The sequence below is a fragment of the Lissotriton helveticus genome, chromosome 3_2, assembly GCF_964261635.1.
Source record: "Lissotriton helveticus chromosome 3_2, aLisHel1.1, whole genome shotgun sequence".
In the NCBI taxonomy this organism is placed as follows: domain Eukaryota; kingdom Metazoa; phylum Chordata; class Amphibia; order Caudata; family Salamandridae; genus Lissotriton; species Lissotriton helveticus.
In genome coordinates this window covers 271,856,569-271,881,070 of record NC_136062.1, presented here as the reverse complement: position 1 = coordinate 271,881,070, position 24,502 = coordinate 271,856,569, and the positions used below count along the sequence as shown (strand labels likewise).

The window sequence follows — 24,502 nt, the reverse complement described above, 5'->3', positions numbered from 1 at the left end:
TGAAGAGGGGGAGGACAAATACCCCTCTCAACCTTTAACCCCACCTCCCCCCATTGACATTGTGGTCTATAACACCCTGGTTAAAAGGGCAGAGGACACCTACAGGGTGCAGGAACAAGTTACTTCCAAAGTTCCCCAGCATCCTGGACCAGGGTGAGAGCCCTTTTGTGAATCAGCCTTAGCCAAGGCTGTAGCACCCAGGGTGGCAAAGAAGTATAGACATTCTTCCAGCAATCCTGCCTACATCAGGGATAGCGTGGTGGCAGACTTCCATCACAGCATGCAAAAGAGACATTTCCACAAGGCCTCTACTAAAGAGGGAGAGCAAATAGATGGAGATAGTGGTGTGAAAAATGGAGCGGACGGCTGCCGCCCAATGATGCAACTCTAATATGCTGCCCAATAGGTATGCCACAAACAGTGGGTTGAGGTGGAAGAGTTAATGCATCACCTTTTAGACCAATAAAAGAAGTAGGCAAAGTTGGTCATACAGGAGAGTAAGACTATCTCCCGCACTGGTCTAAAATATGGATACAGCCAGCAGATAGCTGCGTGCATGCACCAACATAAGAAGGCATGCATCCCTGAGAGTCTCTGGGTTCAAGCAGGAAGTACAGGTGGCAGTAGTAAATATGCCTTTTTATGGGTTAAAACCTCTTTGGGCAAGTAGCGGACGATTAATTGCAAATAATGAAAAAATATTGCACCAGCAATGATGATGGGTGTCTTAGTTTCAGTGGGCCTTTTCTGGGAGGACAATTCCCAAAAAGAAGGTGGCCTGCTAGAGGTGGATCGCATGCCAGCTTCAGCCGCAACCCAGCTCTCAAAGTGTGCCATCACAGTGGCAATACCTCAGAAAGCCAAAGCATCGGTTCCAAGGAAGAGTCGCTGCTCTGTGAGAGCAGGGCACTCAAATAAGTGACTTGCTACTGGAGCTCCTACTTCACCCAAAACCTGTAGACTTGATTGTCTGTAACAGACTTGTATAGAACTGTTAGGAAGGCCTGCAAACATCAGGCTAAAAGCAAGGAGAAGAGGCTGTGTCTGTAGCAAGAGATCAAGAACATTCTAAGCAAACATGCAGTACAAAGGGTCCTGAAAGAAAAGATTGGTCAAGGGGTCTACTCAGTCTGTTTCCTCGTATCAAAACCAAACAAGAAACTCAGACCCTTTTTAGATCTACTTGCTTTGAACAAGTTTGTAAAGGTACGAACGTGCAAAATGGCAATGCTACAGGGAGTTATCCTGCATCTGCAGAAAGGTGACTACATGGCCACCATAGACCTCAACTATGTCTTCCTGCACGTGCTGAGGAACAGTCACAGTAGATTCCTGCAGTTCTTCTTGGACTTGGTACACTAGCAGTTCGGGGCGCTGACCTTTGGGATAAACCCTGTGCCAAGGATTTTCGCAAAGTGTCTCACTGTAGATGCTGAAATGTGCTGGAAGATATTACTTCAAGCATTCCATCCATCACTTTTTGTGTATTTGCTGTAGGTGCAGCCATTTGAGGAGACAGGGGATCCATGCCTATCCTTACTTGGATGACAGGCTGCTACAAGCAAAGTCTTTTAAGCAGTGCCAGGAGAGCCTAATCACAGTCATGGAAACGCTCCACAGATTGATGCCCTCCCGAAACCTGGAAAAACCTTCCCCAGTATTGGAGAAATAAAATACTTTTTTGGGACCAAGGCTAAACTTCATGGAGGTAAAGTTCTTTCCAGTTACCAAGAGAATTCTGGCACAAATAGAGCAACTCAACTTTATTTATTTATTTATACAGTTTTATATAGCGCGAACAAAATCTCTGACAGTGAGACAAGGGAGAAAATAATGTGCATGGTGGCATCATACATAGCTGTACAACCAATGCAAGATTACACAGGAGACCACTCCAGAAGTGCCTAATAATAATAATAATAATAATCCACATTTGTATAGCGCACAATCACCCGTTAGGGTCTCTAGGCGCTGGGGGGCCGTCGGGAAGATTAAGCAAGCTATTGCCCAGAGTTGCATGGTGCTGGGCTAACCTGCCGCCGGAGCCGGGGATCGAACCCTGAACCCCAGATTCCAGCGTCAGTCGCCCTGGCCGCGGCGCCACACCTCCCCCTACCTGCCTACAATGTCAGTGGTCACAGGCAACTGGGAGTTTGCTACGGTGGGGTACAAACACTAAACTAAACATTAGGTGCCTATGGAGCCCAGAAGGGGCAGTGAACCATATAGATGTGCAAGATCTGAGGACAGTCTTCTTGGCTGTAAAGGCCATCCAGAAACAAATCATGGTAAAAACGGTTCACGTACAAACAGGCAACACACAACTACAATGTTTTACTTCAGCAGACGGGGCAAGTAGATCACAACCTTGGTCCAGGAAGCTCAGGACATATGAAAGTGGACCATTTAGAGAATAATACTAGTAGTTGTGCACCTGCCAGGAATTAAAACCACAGAAGTGGACAGGCTAAACAGACAACCAAGTGTCTCATGGATGGGAACGAATACAGCAAATAGTGGGTAAAAATTTTCAGAAATGGGGCAAACCACAAATAAATCTCTTTGCAACAGAGGATAATGCAAAATGCCTAATCTTAGCATCTAGATACCTGCACAAATAGTTGCTGAGGAATGCCCTGCTAATAGACTGCTCAGGGAAATTTGCATATGATTTTCCCTTATTCCCATTGGTGTTAGACAGGTGACCATGACACTAATCCTAATCACACCTGTATGGGCCATACAAACAAGCTTCTGAGATTTAGTGGAAATGGAAGAATAGTGATCGAGACTGCCATGACATCAGGACTTGTTAACAATGCTAAGGGGTCAGTATATTATCTGAAACCAGCAACCGTGGAGGACCTCAGGCTTCCACAGAAAGCCATGGAAGTTCTAGGAGAAGCCTGAAGGCCTACCACAAGAAAATGTTACACCATAAAATGAAGCAGTTGCTACATGATTGTACTTTGGGACAATATACACAGGATACTTTGGTGGGTGAGTACCACTTCCACCTGCTATATGAGAGTATTTTATATGCTTCACTTAAGGTATATCTCTTAGCCATGGTGGCCTACAGAGGAGGCATTGTAGGAGGTTTCTGGTGATCAACGGATTTCTAGAAGGAGCAAAAAGAGCAGCTCCATCAAGATGGTACCCATACCATTGTGGAATTTAAACCTAGTCCTAACACCGCTCATGAAGTCTTATTCAAGCTTATGCACAAGGCAGGGCTCAGATGTCTTACAACTCAGACAACCTTTCTGGTTGCAATCACACCCTTGAGGAGAGTTAGTGAGTTGCAAGCACTCAGTAAAGCCCTCTTTATGAATCAGCCATGGACTTAATGGTAATTAATTTACTAGATAAACAACAATTATATCTTTACATCAGTAGGACTAGATTGTCCTCCGATCGCTCCTGCCCAAGTCACCGGGCTGCTCATCAGAGTGGGGGGTTCCCCCTGACCACAACAACCCAGTCAGCCTGGGTTGGGCACTATGTTGAAATCTAGGACTCGGGCGGAGTGGACCCGGATCAGGTCCACGCTCATAAATATCGCCTTGTTTCCAGAAAGGCCGTGGGGGCCCTGCTGGCCAGGCATCGACGTTGGGGCCCAGAGGTGAGGGCTACGTCCTTAGCGGCTGTGGAGGAGAGAGAGAGGCACTGCTCCAGCAGCATTGCGAGCGAGGAAGTCATGAGGCCTCCTCCTGCCCTTACTTACTGAGCATTACACCATCAAGGACATGGCTCAGATGCCTATGTAGGGTGACCATATTTTAAGAAGCAAAATCCGGTATAGGCCAGGCACAAAAGTAGGACTAAAACCTTTAGTCTTGCGACTATATCTGGCCTGTCCTGGTTTATGTGTGGCGTTGTAAATATGGGCCCATATATAAAAATATCTGCTAGGCGTCTTGTAAATATGCCTTTACTTTGTGTAAATGTAGTTTTGTAAATGTGTGCCTATACTGCTCCAGCTGTCAAAGACGACCACCACTCTTGGGGTAGATGAATTGTTCCTTTATTGAAACGTGTAGAAAGCAGATGCGTTTCGACAAGCGCCTTTATCAATGTCGCGGTTTTGTGCCGTGAAGTTCATTTAAGTATACAATACAAAGCAATTCATTTTGGATGAGATTTGTGAGTTCATAATAAAGAACTACTCTCAAGGCAAGTCATTTACTTCCTTACTGTGGTCGCCATCTTAAAACATGCAAAGACATGTGGAACTTTATTTCATTCACAATAGTGAGTGCTGTGCTCGGCTATCATCTTTGTGTTTACACTAAATATCACATTCGATATTTTTGCAGTATAAATTCTAAATCACTCTGGGTAACATATAAAACATAACCAATTGCACAATGACTAGTGAAAATCGAAATTTGTGTGACAATCCCAATGCTTCTTAGTGTATTCTCAAAAGACCAGCTAGGAAGCTCACAAATTCTGAGAGTTTGTTAATGCATAATCCTTGAAAAATAGAGCCCTGGATGGGTGAAAAGAATGACCTCTCCTTAACTGCACTGTGAAGTGCACATTGTACATGTTGGGCATTTGCAATATGTGACAGAGACGTAAGATAGCATCAATATACACATTTTACTATAAATCATTTTCGTACAATGCGCATTAGGTAAAGATATCATACAACATAATTGGGCCCTGTATAGGCAATGGTTTCCAAGGTGTAAATAGGTCAGAAACCGTAAAGGGGTAGTTTGCCAGTCATCTTCAGTCAACCCGGCTAGCGTAATTAAAGAGTGCTAATCAGAAAGATTATCTACTCATTACCGCAGTATGGGGTAGAGAGTAAACAAATAAGACAGAAGAATGAAAAAGAGAAGAAAGGAAAGTTCCTTGTGATGTATACAAATTAATTTCATAGATGTGGTACAGATTATGCAGCGAGATTATCCTAATTATGTAATTTTTCTATGAGAACTAGATATCAGTCATTATATTAATCGATGATCGCACCTCAACTGAGAATGGAGAAAAGCTGTGTGATTGGTGCAATCTCAAGACACCATGGTTGGACACTCCTTCTCGATCACCCGGTGCCATCAATGCACCTCTGTCCAGCATAGTTACTGCCCTAAGTCTACTGCCAATTTTTCCTCACTATTAAGTCCAGAGGGTGTCTTTGTTTGGCGGTCAAGACATCTTAACCTCAAGACTCTGTCTCTCACTCTCCCTGTCCAATGGGTATATGGTCTATGAAAAGGAACCTTAACATAGGGTTCTGTCGCTTCCATGGTGTAATGCAAAATGCCGCGCTACGGGGTATGTGGGATCCCTATTTGTAATCGCTCTCATGTGTTCTAAGATGTGTCTTTTAGTTGGATGTATAGTGCTGCCAATATACTTCATCTGACAGAGACACCCAAGGCTGTAAATAGTGAAGGCAGTCGCCTTCCTGGAATATCATATGTCAGTACGTTTCCACTGTTCTTGCATGCCTTGCATTTATTGCAAGGAAAAAAGCCTGTGATCTCTGGTGTTCTGTGAAAAGTGTTATTTTAGTCCATATGGCGACACAGCGAACAGTAACATGAAAACAATGGCATCCTAATAACAATCAGCCCGGAGCAAGGATGCTTCTTTCTATAAATAAACATCTGTTTCTGGGTATAATCAGAAGAGACTCTTCTGCTTCCATCGAGAGGTCACTGCATTCTGACTCTGCTCAGCAGCTGACTAACATCTCAGTGTGGGATGTCCAGCTCGTGAGCAAGATGCAGTCCTAATTTCTTACCCACCAGGTCATGAGGTTGTATCATCCATCAAGGGATTCTTGTCAGAAAATACACATACACCATAGACATGTAGGTTAGAGTCTGCATAGTAGGTATACTCCAGATGTTATATAATTTTCTATATGTTTGCATATACATACTGTTTCAGCAAGATGGTGGAATGGTACATTCTATTTACTGCCTTGATACTCATTATAACTTTGATTTGCTTCTGTCTATTTATCATTGCAGCACATATATTCTATGCAAGAATCACATTGGTTCAATAAACATTGAAAACGTCCCTCTGTATTCATTGTATATTGCTTTGAGCAAGAGAGAGCATGAGTGTAGGAGCGAAAGGTTCTGGATCTGTCACCACGATTCCTGAGTGTGAGTGTGGAGACTTCCTTCCATTGTGTAGGAAAATACTCTGATTCACACATGGAATTGAAGATGCTCATGAGATGAGTAGCCACAAAATCCACAGCTAGTTTTGTAACTGCAGGGGTAAGGGGTCCATAGTAGTACCTGACTTAGTAGCTTGGATTTTGGATATCACTTATTGACAGAAATTGCAGAATATTCAGTAAACGTGGTCTGTCCCTGGCTTTAAACTAAATGATCGGTTCATTCCTGTCTAGTAATTTTGCTTTCTTTAGAACCTTGTCAAGGAAGTAGCTAGCAAGTAAATTGCAAAAAGTCTGACTGGAATTGGTTAGGTTGTTACTGGGAACAGAGGACAGTTTTGCTACTAGCTGGAAACATTTCCTAGTAGAGTTTTTGCCTCTTCAATGTTCTGTATAAAATATAATGCCTTTTCTTTTGACAGAATATCTTTGTAGTTATTCATACAAATTTTGTATTCATCTTTCTCCTCTCTATTGTATTCCTTCTCCATTTCCGCTCTTGTCTCCTACAAGCTTGGTTTTGCACTTGGTAAACCATGGAGAAGATGATTTGCCTCTTTGCGAGTGGGAGATTCTAATTGGGACAGTGATGAAAATGGCTGAATTTAGCGACTCAGAATAATTCATGGTGGCAAGCTCTAGGTTTTCTACCTGATCCGGCTGCAAATCAGTTAGGATTTGATTGAAAGGGCCTGCTCGTGTCTTATCCCAATTTCTTTGCGAGGACAAGGAAGGGGCTTGTCGGGTGTACCTCTGTCCTGTAACGTGATATCAAAGATGAGCAAAAGACGATTGTTCCAGCTTGAATGCAAAGAGTCTTTTGATATCACCTGCAAATTATTGGTGAACACCCCATCAAGTGTATGCCCTGCTACATGAGTGGGGCCAAGAACTAATTGGACAGACCAAAACCACTCAGGGTCTCCGTGATGGCCATCGTGTCTTTATCAATTAATTAATTGAAGTTGAATTTGCCTATAACAGAAACGTCCTTGGCACGTAGATCCTCTTCTAAAATGGTCCCTCTTGTCTGTACAAAAGTACTCCTGGGGTCTGGAGGACAATAAATGAACACTCCGTTAAAGGATTGGGATTTAGATCATTTAATATTACACTTCAGTACCTTGCATTCTGGGAGTGTAGCTAGATCGGTGGTAGCTGGCATAGTCTCCCTATCGATCATGGCTAATCCCCCGCCGTGTTCCCGAAGTCTGTCCACCCGGTGTATGACGTAAGTAGAGGGAATGGCTGTACCAAGTCCGGGTCGGAGGCTTGATCTACCTAGGTTTTGCTAACCTATACTATATCATACTATATCTAGCTGATGCCTATCCACAAGCTCCTCAAACTCAACATGATATTTACAAGAGCACACGCAATGTTACCCCTTGAACTAGTCGATGTCTTCATAAAGTTAGCTGGGGTTGTTTTCTTCCACTCACTCTTGTCCTGAGACTTACCATTTATTATTGGAGCCACACATTCTTGACGGGACATAGTATTACCCTGAGAGTGACAATGGAGGTCCAGGCAAGCCCAGCCTAACGTCTACTTACAGTAAACAATTCAAATCAGGAAAGGATACCAATTAATCTCCTTTTCACGAGCAAGCATGGGCTCACCTCTCACTAAGGAACCACTGCAAGATGGTCAGTCCAAACAATACAGACTTTGTACAATACAGCTTGACCAGTGTAGCATGTCGACAGAGAGTGCCTTTAGCAAGGAAGGATTGGTCAACACTAACATTCATTGCAAATGTCTCCCTAAACAACATCGGTGTGGCAGCCACATGGCCTTCCATTTACACCTTCACAAAACATTATTGTGTGGCTATCCTTGCTAATAATTAGGTGCTGGTGGGACAAAGAGTATTAAAGCACATGTTTGCAAAGACAAACCCATTTCATGCCAGCCTCCCAAGAGGGGAGAATACGCTACATAATCTATGCACAGTATGTGAATCCAGAAAAGGTTCACTTTGCAGGTAAGTAATTATTTTGTTATTCAAACTGTAGAAGGCTTTTTCTAACCCTTTGTGTGCTGCCGTCGGCCGTTGGCCGTCGCGAGCACTCCCTCCCCAGTGCTGCGCACGACCAACGCCGACGCAGCCCCGCCCACCCTTTGGAACGCCCGCACCGCGGCAGAAAAACCGCCGCGGTTAAGGCGTTAAAGCCTTGCCGGTACATATCTGGTGGAAGTCATGGAAGCTGCTTTGTATACCCAAAAGAATGGCCGGTACATATCTGGTGGAAGTCATTGAAGCTGCTTTGTATACCCAAAAGATTCGTCTTTTACCCCCTTTCCTCTAACACTACAGCAACAATCGTCCCTCTTATAAGCTATCTCATGCAAGCTTTCTGACGACTCGATTGACCACCTCCACGTCTTGTTTTGTCCTAATCTACAATGTTGCTGTATCTAGATAGATTTCTTCGACTTCTTGTAGGAAAGTCCTCTTGAGGCATTGATGTGTGGCTCTCTCGTATATTAGTCTATCTGAAAGAAACAGTTAGTTATAGATTCCTTACCTTAGAATTACACCCAGGCGTCAGACTGGATCCAGGAAGTTTTTTGTCAGCAGTACACCTGCGCGTCGAAAGGTGGCGTCGGCCGGCTCAACGTTCGTCTTTGTCATCGTGGTCACCGGGTTGACGTCGCAGTAGCTACTTATACGCCGCTCTCACGCGCTGACAAATCAGTTCCTTCTTTTTCCACGCCTGCCAGCCCAGATCCAGAGAGCGGTACAAAAGGGGGTGGTGATGGACGGAGCATCTGAACCAATCAAACACTCCTACCCAGTCAAAAGATCTGGGTTTAATCCATCACTGTTCTTTAACCCACTCTGCCAACCCAGTTCAAATATGGCAATATGCAAATCAGTCTGACCCTGTGCCGCATGGGAACAGTCCAGCCCGAACTGCCAAGCCATGCCTTCCCTGGACCGGAAACAAGCTTCATAGGACCGGTTTCTGGCATTTCAGCCGTCTTCAGCCAGGCTTGCTTGAATCCAGTGGCAAAGTGAGCCAGGGAGCACGTCTGAGCATACCCTGCCAACTTATGGCGAACAAAGCGGTACAAAAGGGGGTGGTGATGGACGGAGCATCTGAACCAATCAAACGCTCACACCCAGTCAAATGATCTGGGTTTAAACCATCAACGTTCTTTAGCCCACTCTGCCACCCCAGTTCAGACATGGCCATATACAAATAAGTCTGACCCTGTGCCTTATGGGAACAGTCCAGCCTGAACTGCCAAGCCATGCCTTCCCTCGACCGGAAACAAGCTTCCTAGGACCGGTTTCTGGCATTTCAGCCATCTTCAGCCAGGCTTGCTTTAATCTAGTGGCAAAGTGAGCAAGGGACTCACGTCTGAGCATACCCTGCCAACTTATGGCGAACAAAGCGGTATAAAAGGGGGTGGTGATGGACGGAGCATCTGAACCAATCAAACACTCACACCCAATCAAAAGATCTGGGTTTAATCCATCACCGTTCTCTAGCCCACTCTGCCACCCCAGTTCAGACATGGTCTTATGCAAATCAGTCTGACCCTGTGCCTCATGGGAACAGTCCAGCCCGAACTGCCAAGCCATGCCTTCCCTGGACCGGAAACAAGCTTCCTAGGACCGGTTTCTGGCATTTCAGCCGTCTTCAGCCAGGCTTGCTTTAATCTAGTGGCAAAGTGAGCAAGGGACTCACGTCTGAGCATACCCTGCCAACTTATGGCGAACAAAGCGGTACAAAAGCCTGGCTGTAGCTCATCTGCGCAGATCAGGGGTTCCAGTCTTCCCCTATCTCGATAACTGGCTGCAAGGTGCGCATGCCCCAGGCTGTTGTCTCCCACCTCCAGACTATGGCCAACCTCCTGCATTCGCTGGGGTTGTTCATCAACGTACCGGAGTCACACCTGACTCCCTCTCAGAAGCTCCTCTTCATCGGAGCGGTGCTGATCATGACGCAGTTTTGGTTCTATCCTCCCGAACAGCGAGTCCGGAAAATTCGGACTATGATGCCGATCTTTCAGCCTCTATCCCGGGTTTCCGTCAGGAAGACCCTTCAGCTCCTGGGCGTGATGGCCTCCTGCTGGTTAACCATGCCAGATGGCATATGCAGGCTATTCAGTGGGACCTAAAGTTCCAGTGGGCACAACATCAGGGGGAATCTGTCCGATTGCATTCAGATCTCGGAGGGCACTGCACAACAATTGCAGTGGTGGTTAACGAACCAGGATTGGGCCAATGGCAGATCCCTCTCCCTTCCCTAATCAGAGTTTACAGTGGGACCGATGCATCCTTTCTGGGGTGGGGCGGCCACTTGGGAGAGAGGGAGATCAGAGGACTCCGATCTCAGGTGGAGTCCGGTCTCCACATCAACCTTCTGGAGCTTCGGTTTTGCACTAAAAGCATTCCTTCCCTCTGTCCGGGGAAAAGTAGTGCAGGTGTTCACGGACAACACCACCACCATGTGGTACTGCAACAAACAATGCGGGGTAGGGTCGTGGACCCTATGTCAAGATGCCCTTCGCCTCTGGAGTTGGCTGGAACATCAGGGCATATCCCTTGTGGTTCAACACCTGGCAGGTTCCCTGAAGTCCAAGGTGGACAAAGTCAGCAGCAGGTGCATGATGGATCATGAATGGCATCTTCATTCTGAGGTGTTGCAAGGACTATTTCAACAGTGGGGAGAGCCTTCGCTAGATCTATTCACCACCAAAATAAACGGGAAATGTCAGCAATTCTGCGCGCTGGGTTTTCCAAGGCGGCACTCGCTATGTAACGGTTTTCGTTGCAAGTGGAGTTGCGGTCTTCTATATGCCTTTCCGCCTATACCACTTCTGCCAGAGTGTTGAAGAAGATCAGGCGCAACCGGGCCCAAGTCATTCTAGTGGCACCGGATTGGGCACGAAGAGTCTGGTATCCCGAGCTGCTTCACATGACCATCGATCCTCAGATCAGACTGCCTCTTCGGGAGAATCTTCTGTCGCAGCAGCAGGGGACGGTCCTCCACCCGAACCTATACAGCCTCCACCTCCTTACGTGGAGATTGAGCGGCGGCAGTTGACGTCGTTTGACCTGCCTCCCGAAGTCTGTGATGTAATCTTGGCGGCCAGGCATCCCTCCACTAAGACGGTATACACCTGTAGATGGAATACATTCGTGGCATGGTACGCAGCAAAGGCTGTGGATCCCCTTTCTGCCCCTCTTTCTGAGGTTCTCTTGTTCCTCCTTTCTTTGGCCCAGCAGGGGTCTGCTCTGGGCACTATTAAGGGCTACCTCTCAGCCGTTTCAGCCTTTCTTAGGCTTCCTGCTCAGCCTTCTCTTTTCAAGTCCCCTATTGTAAATCGCTTCCTTAATGGCATTTCTTATCTTTTTCCTCCAGTTCCCTTCGTAATGTCTCAGTGGGACATGAACTTGGTTCTTACTTACCTTATGTGCGCTCCCTTTGAGCCATACATAACTGTCCTCTCAAGCTTCTGACTTTAAAAACTGCCTTTCTGGTTGCCCGCAGGGTGAGTGAGCTCCAAGCTCTTTCTTCAAAGCCTCCTTTTCTGACTCTCCATCCAGACAAGGTTGTCCTTAGAACTCGTCCAGCCTTTCTTCCCAAAGTGGTTACTCCTTTCCATATTGGACAGACCATCACTTTGCCCACTTTCTCTCCGCCTCCACATCCTTCCAAAGAGGAAGAGAGGCTGAAACATGCGCTTTCATTTTTTTGGGATCGCATAAAGCAAGTCCGGGTGGATGACCAGATCTTTGTTGGTGCCAAAAAAGGTAGGGCCGTGCACAAACGGACAATCACTAGGTGGGTCGTTTTGTGTATTAAAGGGTGCTATTCTTTGGCAAAGAAGGAGCCTCCAGTGGGCCCATTCCACCAGGGCGATGGCAGCTACTACTGCTTTGGGACGAGGAGTGCCCCTCAATGACATCTGTCAGGCAGCTACGTGGGATGGCTTCTTTGGCCTTTCTGTTCTCCAGGACTTTCTGATGTGAACTTGGTTCGCAGACCCACCTCTGGGGTTGGTATTGCTGGGGTATCTATTCTAAGGTAAGGAATCTATAACTAACTGTTTCTTTCAGATGAACAAGTTACTTACCTTCACTAATGATATATCTGTAAGAAACATAGGTAAGTTATAGATTCCTTACCACCACGCCCATCCTCCCCGTTCTGCGAACTGACCTCTAGGGTAAAGGTATTCCTTTCAAGGCCCTAGTTTTGTGCATTAGTGGTCAGTGTATTGCATGGCTCTGCGCTTCTGGCCTGGAAAGTCATGTAAAGAACTGACGTCAGCGAGTCAGTGCGGTGTCTAAGTAGCTACTGGTGACCATGATGCCAACGACGAACGCGGAGCCGACCAACGCCACCTTTTGACGCTCCGGGGTACTGCTGACGAAAAACTTTCCGGATCCAGTCCGACACCTGGGTGTATCTCTAAGGTAAGGAATCTATAACTAACCTATGTTTCTTACAGATATATCGTTACCGAAGGTAAGTAATTTGTTCAGGATAATAAGAGATAACTATATGTAAATGATATGAGCAGGTGCCATTCTTTGTGTAACTGGTATCATTTTAACTTGCCTCCCAGTTACTCAAATATTTGATTTAGCAGAAGGACCAGGAATATTCTAAAAAGTTAGTGAAGAAGTTGAGGAAAGACACTCGACTTATCAGTAAATAGTCTTCATGCCTACATTTGAATAAATGCTGAATGATTGTTGAGTCTATTGTATAATATTAGGTAGGTTCTATTATGCTCTGTGTGTCTCCTATTTTGAGAATTAAATCCAACAGAACATAGCTGCAGCACAATGTAATTGCTGTTATCCCTGTAGAACCATGGGAGCATCAGCGTATTTACTGTATGCATGAAAAGTAATTCCTGGTATGAGAACACAGTTCGAATAGGCATTCAGCAGAGAAGCTGTCATTTGGTAGGCAAGATTCAGGTGTTTGTAGAATGCCACCTGCTAGATCTGTTTTAAAATTAGTCTTTATACAAGTATAGATACAAAGCACAAGTCAGATATTAGGAATCCCCAGCACTTCACAAGCTAAATTAACCCGGAGTAAAATCTGAGAATTATGAAACCGTGCAAAATCATTGCGCTTTTTTATAAGCCAAATTATCAAGATGATGTGGTGCTTTAGTTCTGTCTAATCAGCAATACACCTTTTAGTCAGAAAAGATTTGTGATTTAGAGTGAGACAGATGTGTTTTGGCCAGGTGCAATGATAACAAGGAAATCTTTCTGATGGCCACCTGCTGTTTCTCTGTCCATTTGATGGTGGAGTAATGGAGGTCATCATGTGATTACAGAACCTCTTCACAGGCGTAAAGTATACATTCGTGTGTAGGTAATGAGTGTGAGGATTATTGAAAGCGGGGAACACCTCAGGCCCTGACACAGGCACTTATATACGTGACTTATAATTCACAAAAAAGCTGCTTTACCCTGTCAAACCAACGCACTGGGCTTAAGGTAGTAAGATAGATGCACACTAATCTTTGGTCTGCTGTAGCAATGAGGTTGCGCATAGTAAATTATTAAATATGTTGTCTTTCAAATGACAAATTGTTTTGAAATCTGCTTAACCTCAATGTATGTATGATTTGCATTCCTGCCTTTTTTTTTTAAAGATCCTTTTTCTAACCTATATCTGTTGGTGTTTTATAGAGGACTGGGATATGTTGGATGTTGATGAAGAGGAAAAACTGACAGGAGAAGAGGAATTTGAGTTGCTTGCTGGACCTCTCGGGCTTAATGATCGGCGTGTTGTGCCGGAACCAGTTCAGTTTCCTGACAGTGACCCGCTTGGAGCATCTGTCGCAATGGTCACAGCTACCAACAGCATGGAAGAGACACTTATGCAAATAGGTATGGTTTAAGGGAACATAAAAGCAACACGTGTGGTATGATGGAATTTTTCAGGAATTGTACCCTGATCACTGGGTACCCATTCATAAGTATATTACCTTGAGAGATTACTTGCGGCATGGCATTCATTATCAGTTTCATTGTGATAGATTGCACATTACTCTTCTAAAAATGTAGGAATTGATTTTGAATACTTCATATTGTAAGTTTTGTTAATAGCAAGTTATTTATTCAACTTCCCTTATGTACATAGTTTCACATTCACACAGATAACAAAGCATATATTTTAATGGGCATTGTTTGCTTAATACTTTGAAATGTTACTAGTCAGTAGACTATTAATATTCTATGGTTTAGGCACTGTGCTCCAGTCACAATAATGTGAGATTGATATTACGCAGCTGGGCCATTTTTTTTTAAGTTACTCATTTAGAGCTCAGGAGCTACTTAGTTTTCAGACAAATATGTTTTCAGACAAATATGTAGAATAAACTATTAAGAATTATGTGTGATCATTAGTTTTGGAGTATGTGAGTTCTTACAGATGGTTAGTGGAATTAGTAGATTTGCTGTGGGAGATTAATTATTGCTAGATTGTGAGTTATGACTTTCAAAGGTGGGCAGGTTGTGGTTTTTGGATTAATAAAAACATGCACATGACCTACAGTAGGCTGTGCTTACAGGAGGGGGCATGCAGAGAATGGAAAGTAAAGAAAAGGTCTTCCAATGAAAAGGGACCTATGACAATCAAGTTTTAAGTCAAAGTCCAAATTTCCGTGTCAGGTTTCAGGAACATAGAGTAGACCTTTGAGGTACCATGTGCTCTGAGGATGTAAAACTGTAGCAAGGAATATCATTGTTTGCATTTGAGTTAGTACTATAATAAGTATTTTGTGATAGGACCTAGTATCAGGTAGACAGACTGCTGGTAGACTACTGCTAAGCCACTGCTTCAGCAAGGACAGCTGATCAAGCAACCGCATGATAAAAGCAAGGTGTGAGAATATAAAGGGTAGGTAATGCAAATATCGAAAAGGAGATTCTACAAATGCTGAAGCAGATGTCTTTTGTGGGTTGCCATTTAAGCTTGCTTCTCAATAATAATTACAAAACCAAAGTGTGATCCATTTTGATGCTCCTGGTTTAGCATGGCACAGGGTGGGGGTGAGGATAGCTTCCGAAACAGTGGAAATGTATTGCCTGCATTCCTGTAGATGGAAGGAGGAGCCCAAGCTACTGAAGTCCGGAGGGGGAGGGTCCAAGTTCCTTTTGAACTTCCAAGAGGCCTTTTGTTCAACAAGAGACGTAGATTAGTCTTCCTGAGTAATGTCATTTATTGGATGGCAAGTGTGTAGCGTTGAACTGCAGTTTCTGGTTTTCGATGAGAGTACATTTCTAGTCTGCTCCTGGCTGCCTTTTCAGGAAGGGTGACACAGCCAGATACTGAGATTGCACACTTCGTTGTACCCATGATGTGGATGACCCAACTTGGAGTCAGCCCCGGTGTTTGCTGCTATGGGAAGCATCACTTTACACAAAGGCTGTCTCTCTAGGGCAGCCTGAGAAAATACTTGAAAACGGACCACACACTCCAATGTTTTAAACAGTACTTTCTATTTGTTTCTCTCTTTGCTTTCCGCAGAACACTACGTAAGGTAATAAAATAAGCTAAACCATTCAAGTCAGTGGATGCTTCATACTACAGAAGGAAGTGCTAGTAAACAGCAAACAAGTTGTATACTACGTGGCTGCTTATTATTCAGAGTTATGCAACTTCCACGGAAGTAATAAGTGTATGGTGAAACAGCAGAGCAAAGCATGTCGTTAGCAGGGGCACCATGCATTACGTTGAAGAGCACTTAGGGCCTGATTTAGATCTCTACGGGTGGGGTACTCCATCACAACGGTGACGGATATCCCGTCTGCCAAAATATAAATTCCATAGGATACAATAGGATATATATTTTGGCAGACATGATATGCGTAACCATTGTGACAGAGTAACTCGCCAGCCTAGATCTAAATCAGGCCCTTAGTTGCTAAAATATAAATTTTGTAGCACCACAACCTAGTTAGTTCAGGGGTCTACTCACTTTGTGGCTCTTTCTTTTCTGCCTGGAGCTCCCCCAGGCTATCCCCCTTCCCAGAACCTCCATGAAGTGTGCATATGTTTCTGACCCAGTCTTAACCTGGTAAAACAGTTACTCCGGTGGTTCCAGTATGTCAGAGATGGAATGGCAATGAAAAATACCTACACATGTGCGAATATCTTGGTGCTCAATGCCTTTTGCATGGGTGCAACCTCTTCCCACCGCAGACATTTTTACTTTGCATCTACTAACCCTAAACCTATGATGAAGTAAATTCCAGCATTCTCTGAATCAGGAATTAGATGTGTAGTGTGGAATAGAAAAAAAATTCAGTACCTAAGCTACAACTGAATAAATAAAACATTTGTGAATGAGGCTCTTTGGGAACATTTCTATGCAATCCAATTTGCACAGCTCTCATGATGTGATGTGAAATACAAATATATATCTAGATACAGCAATTGATATATTGAGAAATAAAGATATAAAGATACAGATATGGATATATAGATATAAGTAAATATAGATCAAAATAAATAGAGAGAGACACTTCTTTTTTACCTTTAGATAAACCTTTATCTAGGCCAGTGGTTGGTGTGGCACCTTCAAATCCATTGTCTGCTATGTGGTGTCCAAGAAGATCTTCAGAGCACTATTTAAATGTGTCCATCCTTGGATCTTCAGCAGAATTATGGGTGCATGGCTGTTGCAAAGTCATCCTGTGCCCTGGGCACCCCCAACCCCCAGATTTTCATGCTGACCTAACCAGGCCCAGTGCTATGCTGAAGGAGACACTTAGAATATAGTGAAAACACCTACATACACAAGGGTACACTATGAATTAGGGTACCCCTATGATTGGCATGACCTCCCCAATAAGGCCCTTGTACACAATAGGGCAGGGGGATTGAAACTACCTTTAAGTCCTTAGAATATAATAGGGCATAGCAGTTTAGAGGCCAGCAGCCCTTTCTGCACTTGCACGTGTGTACTGCTGAAGCCTGAGGTCAGTTTAAAAGCAGCCCTGTGTTGCAGGACTGCTTTTAAAATGCAATTGTGCCCAAACTTGACATTGGTGTTTGGGGCACTTAAAAGATGTTAGATATCCCCAGGGTCTCGCTTGGGAGTCAGGTATTTATAAGGAGGCCCCTAATAAAAATGAGTTTTATATTTACTGTGTTTAGTGAAATTGGACATTTGACTCCCCACATTTTTGTAAAGTGCTTCCCAAAATCGACTGTTGTACTAGGATCACTGTGAAGTGAGTATCTGCAATATTTTTACATATTCAGAACCCCTAAAGTCTCCCCTAGGTATCCCAGGCATGTGGGGTGCTGTAGATATGTCTGAACACGAAGGAACCACATTTGATTCCGATTCAAGCCGCTCAGCCACGTAACTGAATGAATCAAATTTCATGTTTCTTAATCTTCTGTTTATCCATGTTTTACTCCATTTGCTTTTACTCCTGCTTTCAGTTCCTTCTTTTAAACGGGCATGTTAAATTCCATCTTGAAACACTAATGTGTAATGGAATTTAACATACCTGTTTACAGAGTTGGCATTTTGCGAGTTACGGTGTTTTAACAATGGACATAATTCAACATATATAACGATGCCCCTGATGAAGGGAATTATCCCAAAATGCATTGGGTTACTTTTCATAAAGTCGTGACATGTGGAACCAATTACTGCTCCTGTGCTTACGTGAACATCTTTGTAGAGCATCTGAATGAGTAAAATGAATTGAAGGAACTGAAAGCAAGAGTAAAAGCAAATGGAGTAAAACATGGATAAACAGAAGATTAAGAAATATGAAATGTGATTTATTTTATTCATTCAGTTACGTGGCTGTGCAGCTTGAATCGGAATCAAATGTGGTTCCTTTGTGTTCGGTTATATTGTAGCGCAATGGGGCGGAGCAAGCATGCACGCCTACACAATTCTGAAGTTGCTATGCACTGAAAAACATGGATTACGCTGGTGTGCATCTTACCAACTCTGATGTCTTGTAGATATAGGCTGGTTCCTTATAAAATATGGCTTATAAACCCTGGTGTTGGAAAATTGCCCAAGTCCCTTTTCCATTGCAAATTCCCTGCTACATATGTTAACGTGGCAAGAAGGTATTCACTAATAATTCCTGCTAGGATATTCATAACAATGTATTTCAAAGACTTCCTAGAATGTATTAATAAATCCAACAATAAGGTAATATTGAATTTCTCCTAAAGTGTACAGACAAGAAGTTATAAGACTTTCTTGTCTATAAGCCAAAATACTGCCTTTTAGTTGCCTGTCCTGATTGGTCAGAGTTAAGTGGATTAGCCAGGCTCTGTTGATGAGGAAATAAATAGATCCTGGGGTTAGCCAGCTCTTCTAGGAAGGCAGGGATACAAAGGAATGCCAGAGCAAGGGGAGGGGTCATACCCCATATTCTTCAATGGTAGAAGGCGACAGGCAGAGGTCAGTTTAAATTTACACCTCTCCTCTTTGAACCCAGCCAGGTGGTGGGATTAAGGAAGGAATGAGCAGAGGCAAGGGAGAGAGACTATGGATATTAACCATCCTGGGAGTGTGTTTAGCCAGCTCTTCTCTCCGTGCTGGAAAATCAGCCATTATGAATTTTGGAGAAATGGTGCTCTCTGGGAGACAATAGTGCCACACTTTGGAGGTTGTGGTCATACCCTGGAGTGTTACCTGCATCTCATTGGACAGGAGTGCCCTCCTGCTTGACCTAGAGAACTTGGAATAAGTATCTGAGAGGGGCAGAGCCTATCATTCCTGCTGCTTTAAACTTAAGAGAGAAGAAGGGTCCATGCTGAGGAGTTTGATTGCCACCAACCAGGCCCTGCACTCTGAAGATTGCACCTGCTGCACAACCTGAACTATAGCCCTATGGACCTAATTTGCTTCAGAAGGACTAAAGAGTTGACTCCCTGCAAGCTACAGTTTAACAGAGCTCACCTGGAACATTACCACCAGGTACCCTCAGTCGGGAGTACTACCAGTGGATTTGTAAGGGTTTTGTCCAAGTGGATTGTGATAACTGAAGTCCCAAACTTTAAATGACCATCTCGGAGCTTCCACGCCCTTGGAATACGTTTTGGACCCTTTGGGGAACTTCAGGAGGAAGTTCCAAAAGTTTGTAGCAACTTTGATAAAAAGCTCCGTAAGTGGACCGGCTCGACCTGGCCAGCCAAGCCAGCGACCCTCAATTGCGAGACGGCCTGCCATCCAGGTTCATCCTGCTGAAAAGCTCCGGAGGTCCGACTTCCAGAGTTTGACCAGGAGTAGGTGTAAACCCAAGCTGGTGAACCCTGTAGAAAAGGTGACTGAGACAAACCGCTAGAGCCATGCCGCCCACCTTTAACCCCGAGCCGGCCTGAATCCCTGGTTCATCCCGCTGGAAAGCTAGAGGTTGGACTTTCCTATGGTTGACCGGGAGCTCGTTGCAAAGCGAGCAAACGAACCCTCACCAAATAGGATTGGCTGTGAGCTTCGAGGGACCCCACAAAGAAAAGCTCCAGGAAAGTTTCTAAGTCAGACTTAATACAGATGTAGGGTTGGAGGTGTGGGGCAAGTTAACTGGCAGGAGAATTTTTAATTGCCACTGTGCACTAATCGTATAGAGAGGATGGAGCTATTGTTTTTGTAGATAATAGTACTGTACTGTCATTAAGGCACTCAATAAAGAAAAAACTAAAAACATTTATGAAGAGTGTATTGTTTTCCTCATGCTATAGCTCAAAGTGATATTCTTTTTCTGATGTTCTGTTTCTGATATAAGGCCCTACACTACCATGACTGTTTTTCTTTTAAAGTGACAGAATGCTGATAAATTCATGAGACTGTCAATCCTTAATTGTCTTTAATTGTTTAAGTTTGTATTATTGTTCCGGAGTGTTGGGAATAATAGTATAGGATATTTACAGGGCAGGAATATTTATACTAAAGAACTGTATTTAGATATATGTTTTCCATCTTCCATGTTTAAAACATTGCCACTTCTCTATAGCTGGAAAAGTTTAATAGGTGAAATTGTAGCAATTGTATCTTTTTCTTTAGAAAACACTTCTATTATTAAAATTTTCTGGTAAACACCAAATTCAAACCTCATTGTTTATAGATCCTGATTGAAAACTCTATAGTTATTTGAAACCAAAATGACTGCTCTCCAATGGAAAATTAAAGAACTTTGAAAACATTTACAAAGCAAAGTTTCTGTTGAATTCTAGAAAGTATGATTTGGTGTTTATATAAAATGTAGTGTTTCTAATTAATTAAATTGGAGCTGGTAAATAAGTAGCAACTCATGGAGATAAAATACAACTGCCTCTTAAAAAGAGGTTAAAAAAAATTATATGAATTGATATCTGATCGAGACATCTAGGTGCAGATTCCTTACCTTCGCCAGACTGGATCCAAAAGTCTTTTTTTTTTAGCAATACCTCTGTGCGCCAGTAGGTGGCATCAGTCAGCTCCATGTGACGTTGTAGGCATCCTGTGCACTGTGGCTACGCCTGCTTCATCTATATAGGCACTACCTTGGCGCGCTGATTTCAGTTCTTTTTGAGTGAGTCAGTTGCTGATCTGTGAAAAAAGCTACCCTCTGTCACTTTTTGACCGGCTTTTTTGACGTTTTTTCGACCCATTTTTTGGTGTGCAGACTCTTTTTCCATCATGTCTGGTAAGAAGTCTGGATTCAGACTGTGCGGTGCATGTCAGCGCGCCAGTACGGTGCTGGATCCACTTCTGGTTTGCCCCTGGAGCGCGACCACTACTTAAAGTCGTGCTCCGACTGCCAGGCCATGGCTCCGAAAGCTTTGAGGAAGGGGTCCCTAAGGCCACTTGCGACTCGGCATTGTGTCGAACGAATCCTAGGAGGTCTCCTTTGCAGTCTGGGTCGAGAGAAATGTCCGGGCACCCCTCTGGGAGTTTCAAGTCCTCGGCCTTCCACTCAGTCTTGGGGTTGGTCACGTAAGAGGCATAAGAAACTCAAGAAGTCATAGCGACCTTCGACTTCTCCCCGTCTGTTGGCCGACACGACGGAGGAACCTCGGCTCTCTAGGCCTCGTTCTTCTGACTCTGCGCCTGTGTCGACTCCATGCTTCCCTGCCTGTCCAGAAGCTGGAGCGACCCCCGTCCAACTTAAAGAATTTTATGACTCCATGTTCCTTATATGTGGGTGACCTGACACTACTCATGCGCCTTTGAGCCCCACGGGTCAGAGGGGGCTCCATTGGGTTCTGCATTGGCGGCTACGGTGCCGGTTACTCTCCAATGGATCCAGCAATGGATCCGGACCAATGCCGATCATGCCTCTGCGACCTGCTCCGGCCTGGAGGCTCCTGCCACTGGCACCAGCTCTATTCTAATTCCAGACTACCCGAAGCCTGATAGGTGCCTATCAATGCCGGCGCAGACATAACCTACAGGTCCTCGTTCGTTTCCTCAGCCTTATCCTGAAAGGGCTAGGAATGGAAGAAGATATGGAGAGGTGGCTGTACCCTTTAGAAGACCAGCCATATCAAGACATGGACTGGTTAGAGGAATTGGGTGAGGCCAGCGGACTGGATACCTCTCCAGATTTTGGTCTGCTTTCTCTCCCTCCCATGGCTATGGAGGAGGGCGCTTCTTATGCCATGGTAGTGCAAAGGGTGGCTGAGGTCCTGGACCTCCAGCTCCCTTGAGTGGCAGTCTAGACTAATAGTTTGACTGATTTCCTACAGCCTGGTGTCTCCACTTTGTAACACTTGCTGCCTTTCAACGAGGCCCTAACATGTGTTCTACTGGGAACGTGGTCCAAGCCCAGGCTCCTGTGATTAGGACAGTTGCCCGCCTCTATTGTCCTGCTCCGGGCAACCCAATCTTCCTCACTACCCACCCTACCCTGGAGAGCTTGTTAGTCCAAGCCTCTACCTCCCATGGTGTGTTCCCTTCCGCTCCTCGGACTGGGAATCCAAAAGGCTGGACAGTTGGGATATGAATGTTTTTCTTCCACCAGCTTTGGATTGTGGTCAGTGAACACCATATGCTTATTGGCCCGTTGTTCCCACACCCTGTGGGAAACAATTGCGCAAGTGCTGCCACGGGTCCCGGAGGAGGCCCAGGCCATCCTTTCCCAAGTAGTATCAGATGACAGAGATGCAGCAAAGTTCACTATCCGTTGTGGTCTCGACACTACTGACTCGCAGGGAGGAGTAATTTTGATAGTAGCTGTTCGCCGCCATGCCTGGTGAAAAACTTCTAGCTTTTCGGGGGATGTCCAGGCCTCTCTGATGGACATGTTCTTTTATGGCAGACATGGCCCTGGAGCGCTTCAAGGACTCATGGTATATGGCCATGTCCTTGGGCCTCTGAGTGGCCACATGTCTCCAGTCTGCCTTTCGTGGCTAAGGAAGGGGCTTTCAGCTGCGCCAGCCAAAAGACTGCACAGGTTCAGCAACTTCAGCGTGGCCAAGGGCATGGCTCGTTCCGACCTCGTTCATCGGGCATCTAGGTCAGTCCACCACCCCCGCAGCGTCCAAGCCCTCCTAGTCTTGACCTTCAAGATCATGGGTGGCTAGTTGGTGGCAGGATCTGCCATCACCTCCACCGCTGGCTCGATATCACATTTGACAAGTGGGTCCTCTAGATAGTTTGAAGGGGCTATTTCCTCCTCTTTGAAGCTAAACCTCCCTCCATGCCTCCATCTTACAACCGCAAAAATATCAGTTGATGGACAGATTGCAGAACAATGTCATACATTCACCCCAGTACAGAGATCTGGGCCTAAATCCATCTTTTTTTTTGCTCACCGTTCCATTTCAGATTGAACCCAGCCATATGCAAATCAGTCTTGACCCTGTACCTCATGGAAGCATCCTAGGTCCAGTTTCTGGGTTTCACCCCTCTTCAGCCAGGATAGCTTGATTCCAGTTCATGGAGAGCACTGGACCCACGTCTGGGCATACCCGTCCCACTGGGAGTGACAAATGCTAAAACAACAGTTGATGGACAGAATGCAGAACAACGTCATACATTCACCCCAGATCTCTTGACTGGGGGTGAATGTTTTGATTTGTTCTGCATTTCGTCCATCAATTACGTGTCTCTTGCTTTCTCGCCCTAAGTGCGCCAGGTATGCCCAGACGTGGGTCCTGAGCTCCCTGTGCCCCTGGAGTCAAGCTTTCCTGGCTGATGAATGGTGAAACCAAGAAACCAGTCCTAGGATACTTGTTTCCGGTCCAGGGAGGACTTGGCTTGGCAGTTCGGACTGGACTATTCCCATGAGGCACAGGGTCAAGACTGATTTGCATATAACCAGGCTAAACTGGGGTGGCATGGTGAGCAAAAGAATGAAGGATTTAACCCGGATCTCTTGACTGGGGGTGAATGTTTTGATTTGTTCTGCATTCCATCCAACAATTGTGTGTATTTTGCTTTCTCGCCATAAGTGCGCTAGGTATGCCCAGACGTGGGTCCTGGGCTCACTGTGCCACTGGAATCAAGCTTTCCTGGCTGATGAATGGTGAAACCAAGAAACCAGTCCTAGGATGCTTGTTTCCGGTCCAGGGAGGACCTGGCTTGGCAGGGTCATGACTGATTTGCATATAACCAGGCTAAACTGGGGTGGCATGGTGAGCAAAAGAATGATGGATTTAACCCGGATCTCTTGCCTGGGGGTGAGTGTTTTGATTTGTTCTGCATTCCATCCAACAATTGTGTGTATTTTGCTTTCTCGCCATAAGTGCGCTAGGTATGCCCAGACGTGGGTCCTGGGCTCACTGCGCCACTGGAATCAAGCTTTCCTGGCTGATGAATGGTGAAACCAAGAAACCAGTCCTAGGATGCTTGTTTCCGGTCCAGGGAGGACCTGGCTTGGCAGGGTCATGACTGATTTGCATATAACCAGGCTAAACTGGGGCGGCATGGTGAGCAAAAGAATGATGGATTTAACCCGTATCTCTTGACTGGGGGTGAATGTTTTGATTTGTTCTGCATTCCATCCAACAATTGTGTGTATTTTGCTTTCTCGCCATAAGTGCGCTAGGTATGCCCAGACGTGGGTCCTGGGCTCACTGTGCCACTGGAATCAAGCTTTCCTGGCTGATGAATGGTGAAACCAAGAAACCAGTCCTAGGATGCTTGTTTCCGGTCCAGGGAGGACCTGGCTTGGCAGGGTCATGACTGATTTGCATATAACCAGGCTAAACTGGGGTGGCATGGTGAGCAAAAGAATGATGGATTTAACCCAGATCTCTTGACTAAGGGTGAATGTTTTGATTTGTTCTGCATTCCGTCTATCAATTGTGTGTGTTTTGCTCCATCTTACAACCAGCTGACGAAGGATCATCTTATTTTACGTCAAGAGGAAGTTATGACACTCTTGGC

At 45.0% G+C, this 24,502-nt stretch overlaps 1 protein-coding gene across 6 annotated transcripts in view; it reads left to right on the top strand.

Moving 5' to 3' along the window:
* HERC1 (HECT and RLD domain containing E3 ubiquitin protein ligase family member 1) overlaps positions 1-24,502 on the top strand; it is a 2,088,313-nt gene that overhangs the window by 1,199,444 nt on the left and 864,367 nt on the right. For all 6 annotated transcript variants that reach the window (XM_078685198.1, XM_078685199.1, XM_078685195.1 and 3 more), the window contains exon 47: positions 13,836-14,036. In XM_078685198.1, the coding sequence (XP_078541324.1) occupies positions 13,836-14,036 (201 nt within the window). The remainder of the gene's footprint in view (positions 1-13,835; positions 14,037-24,502) is intronic.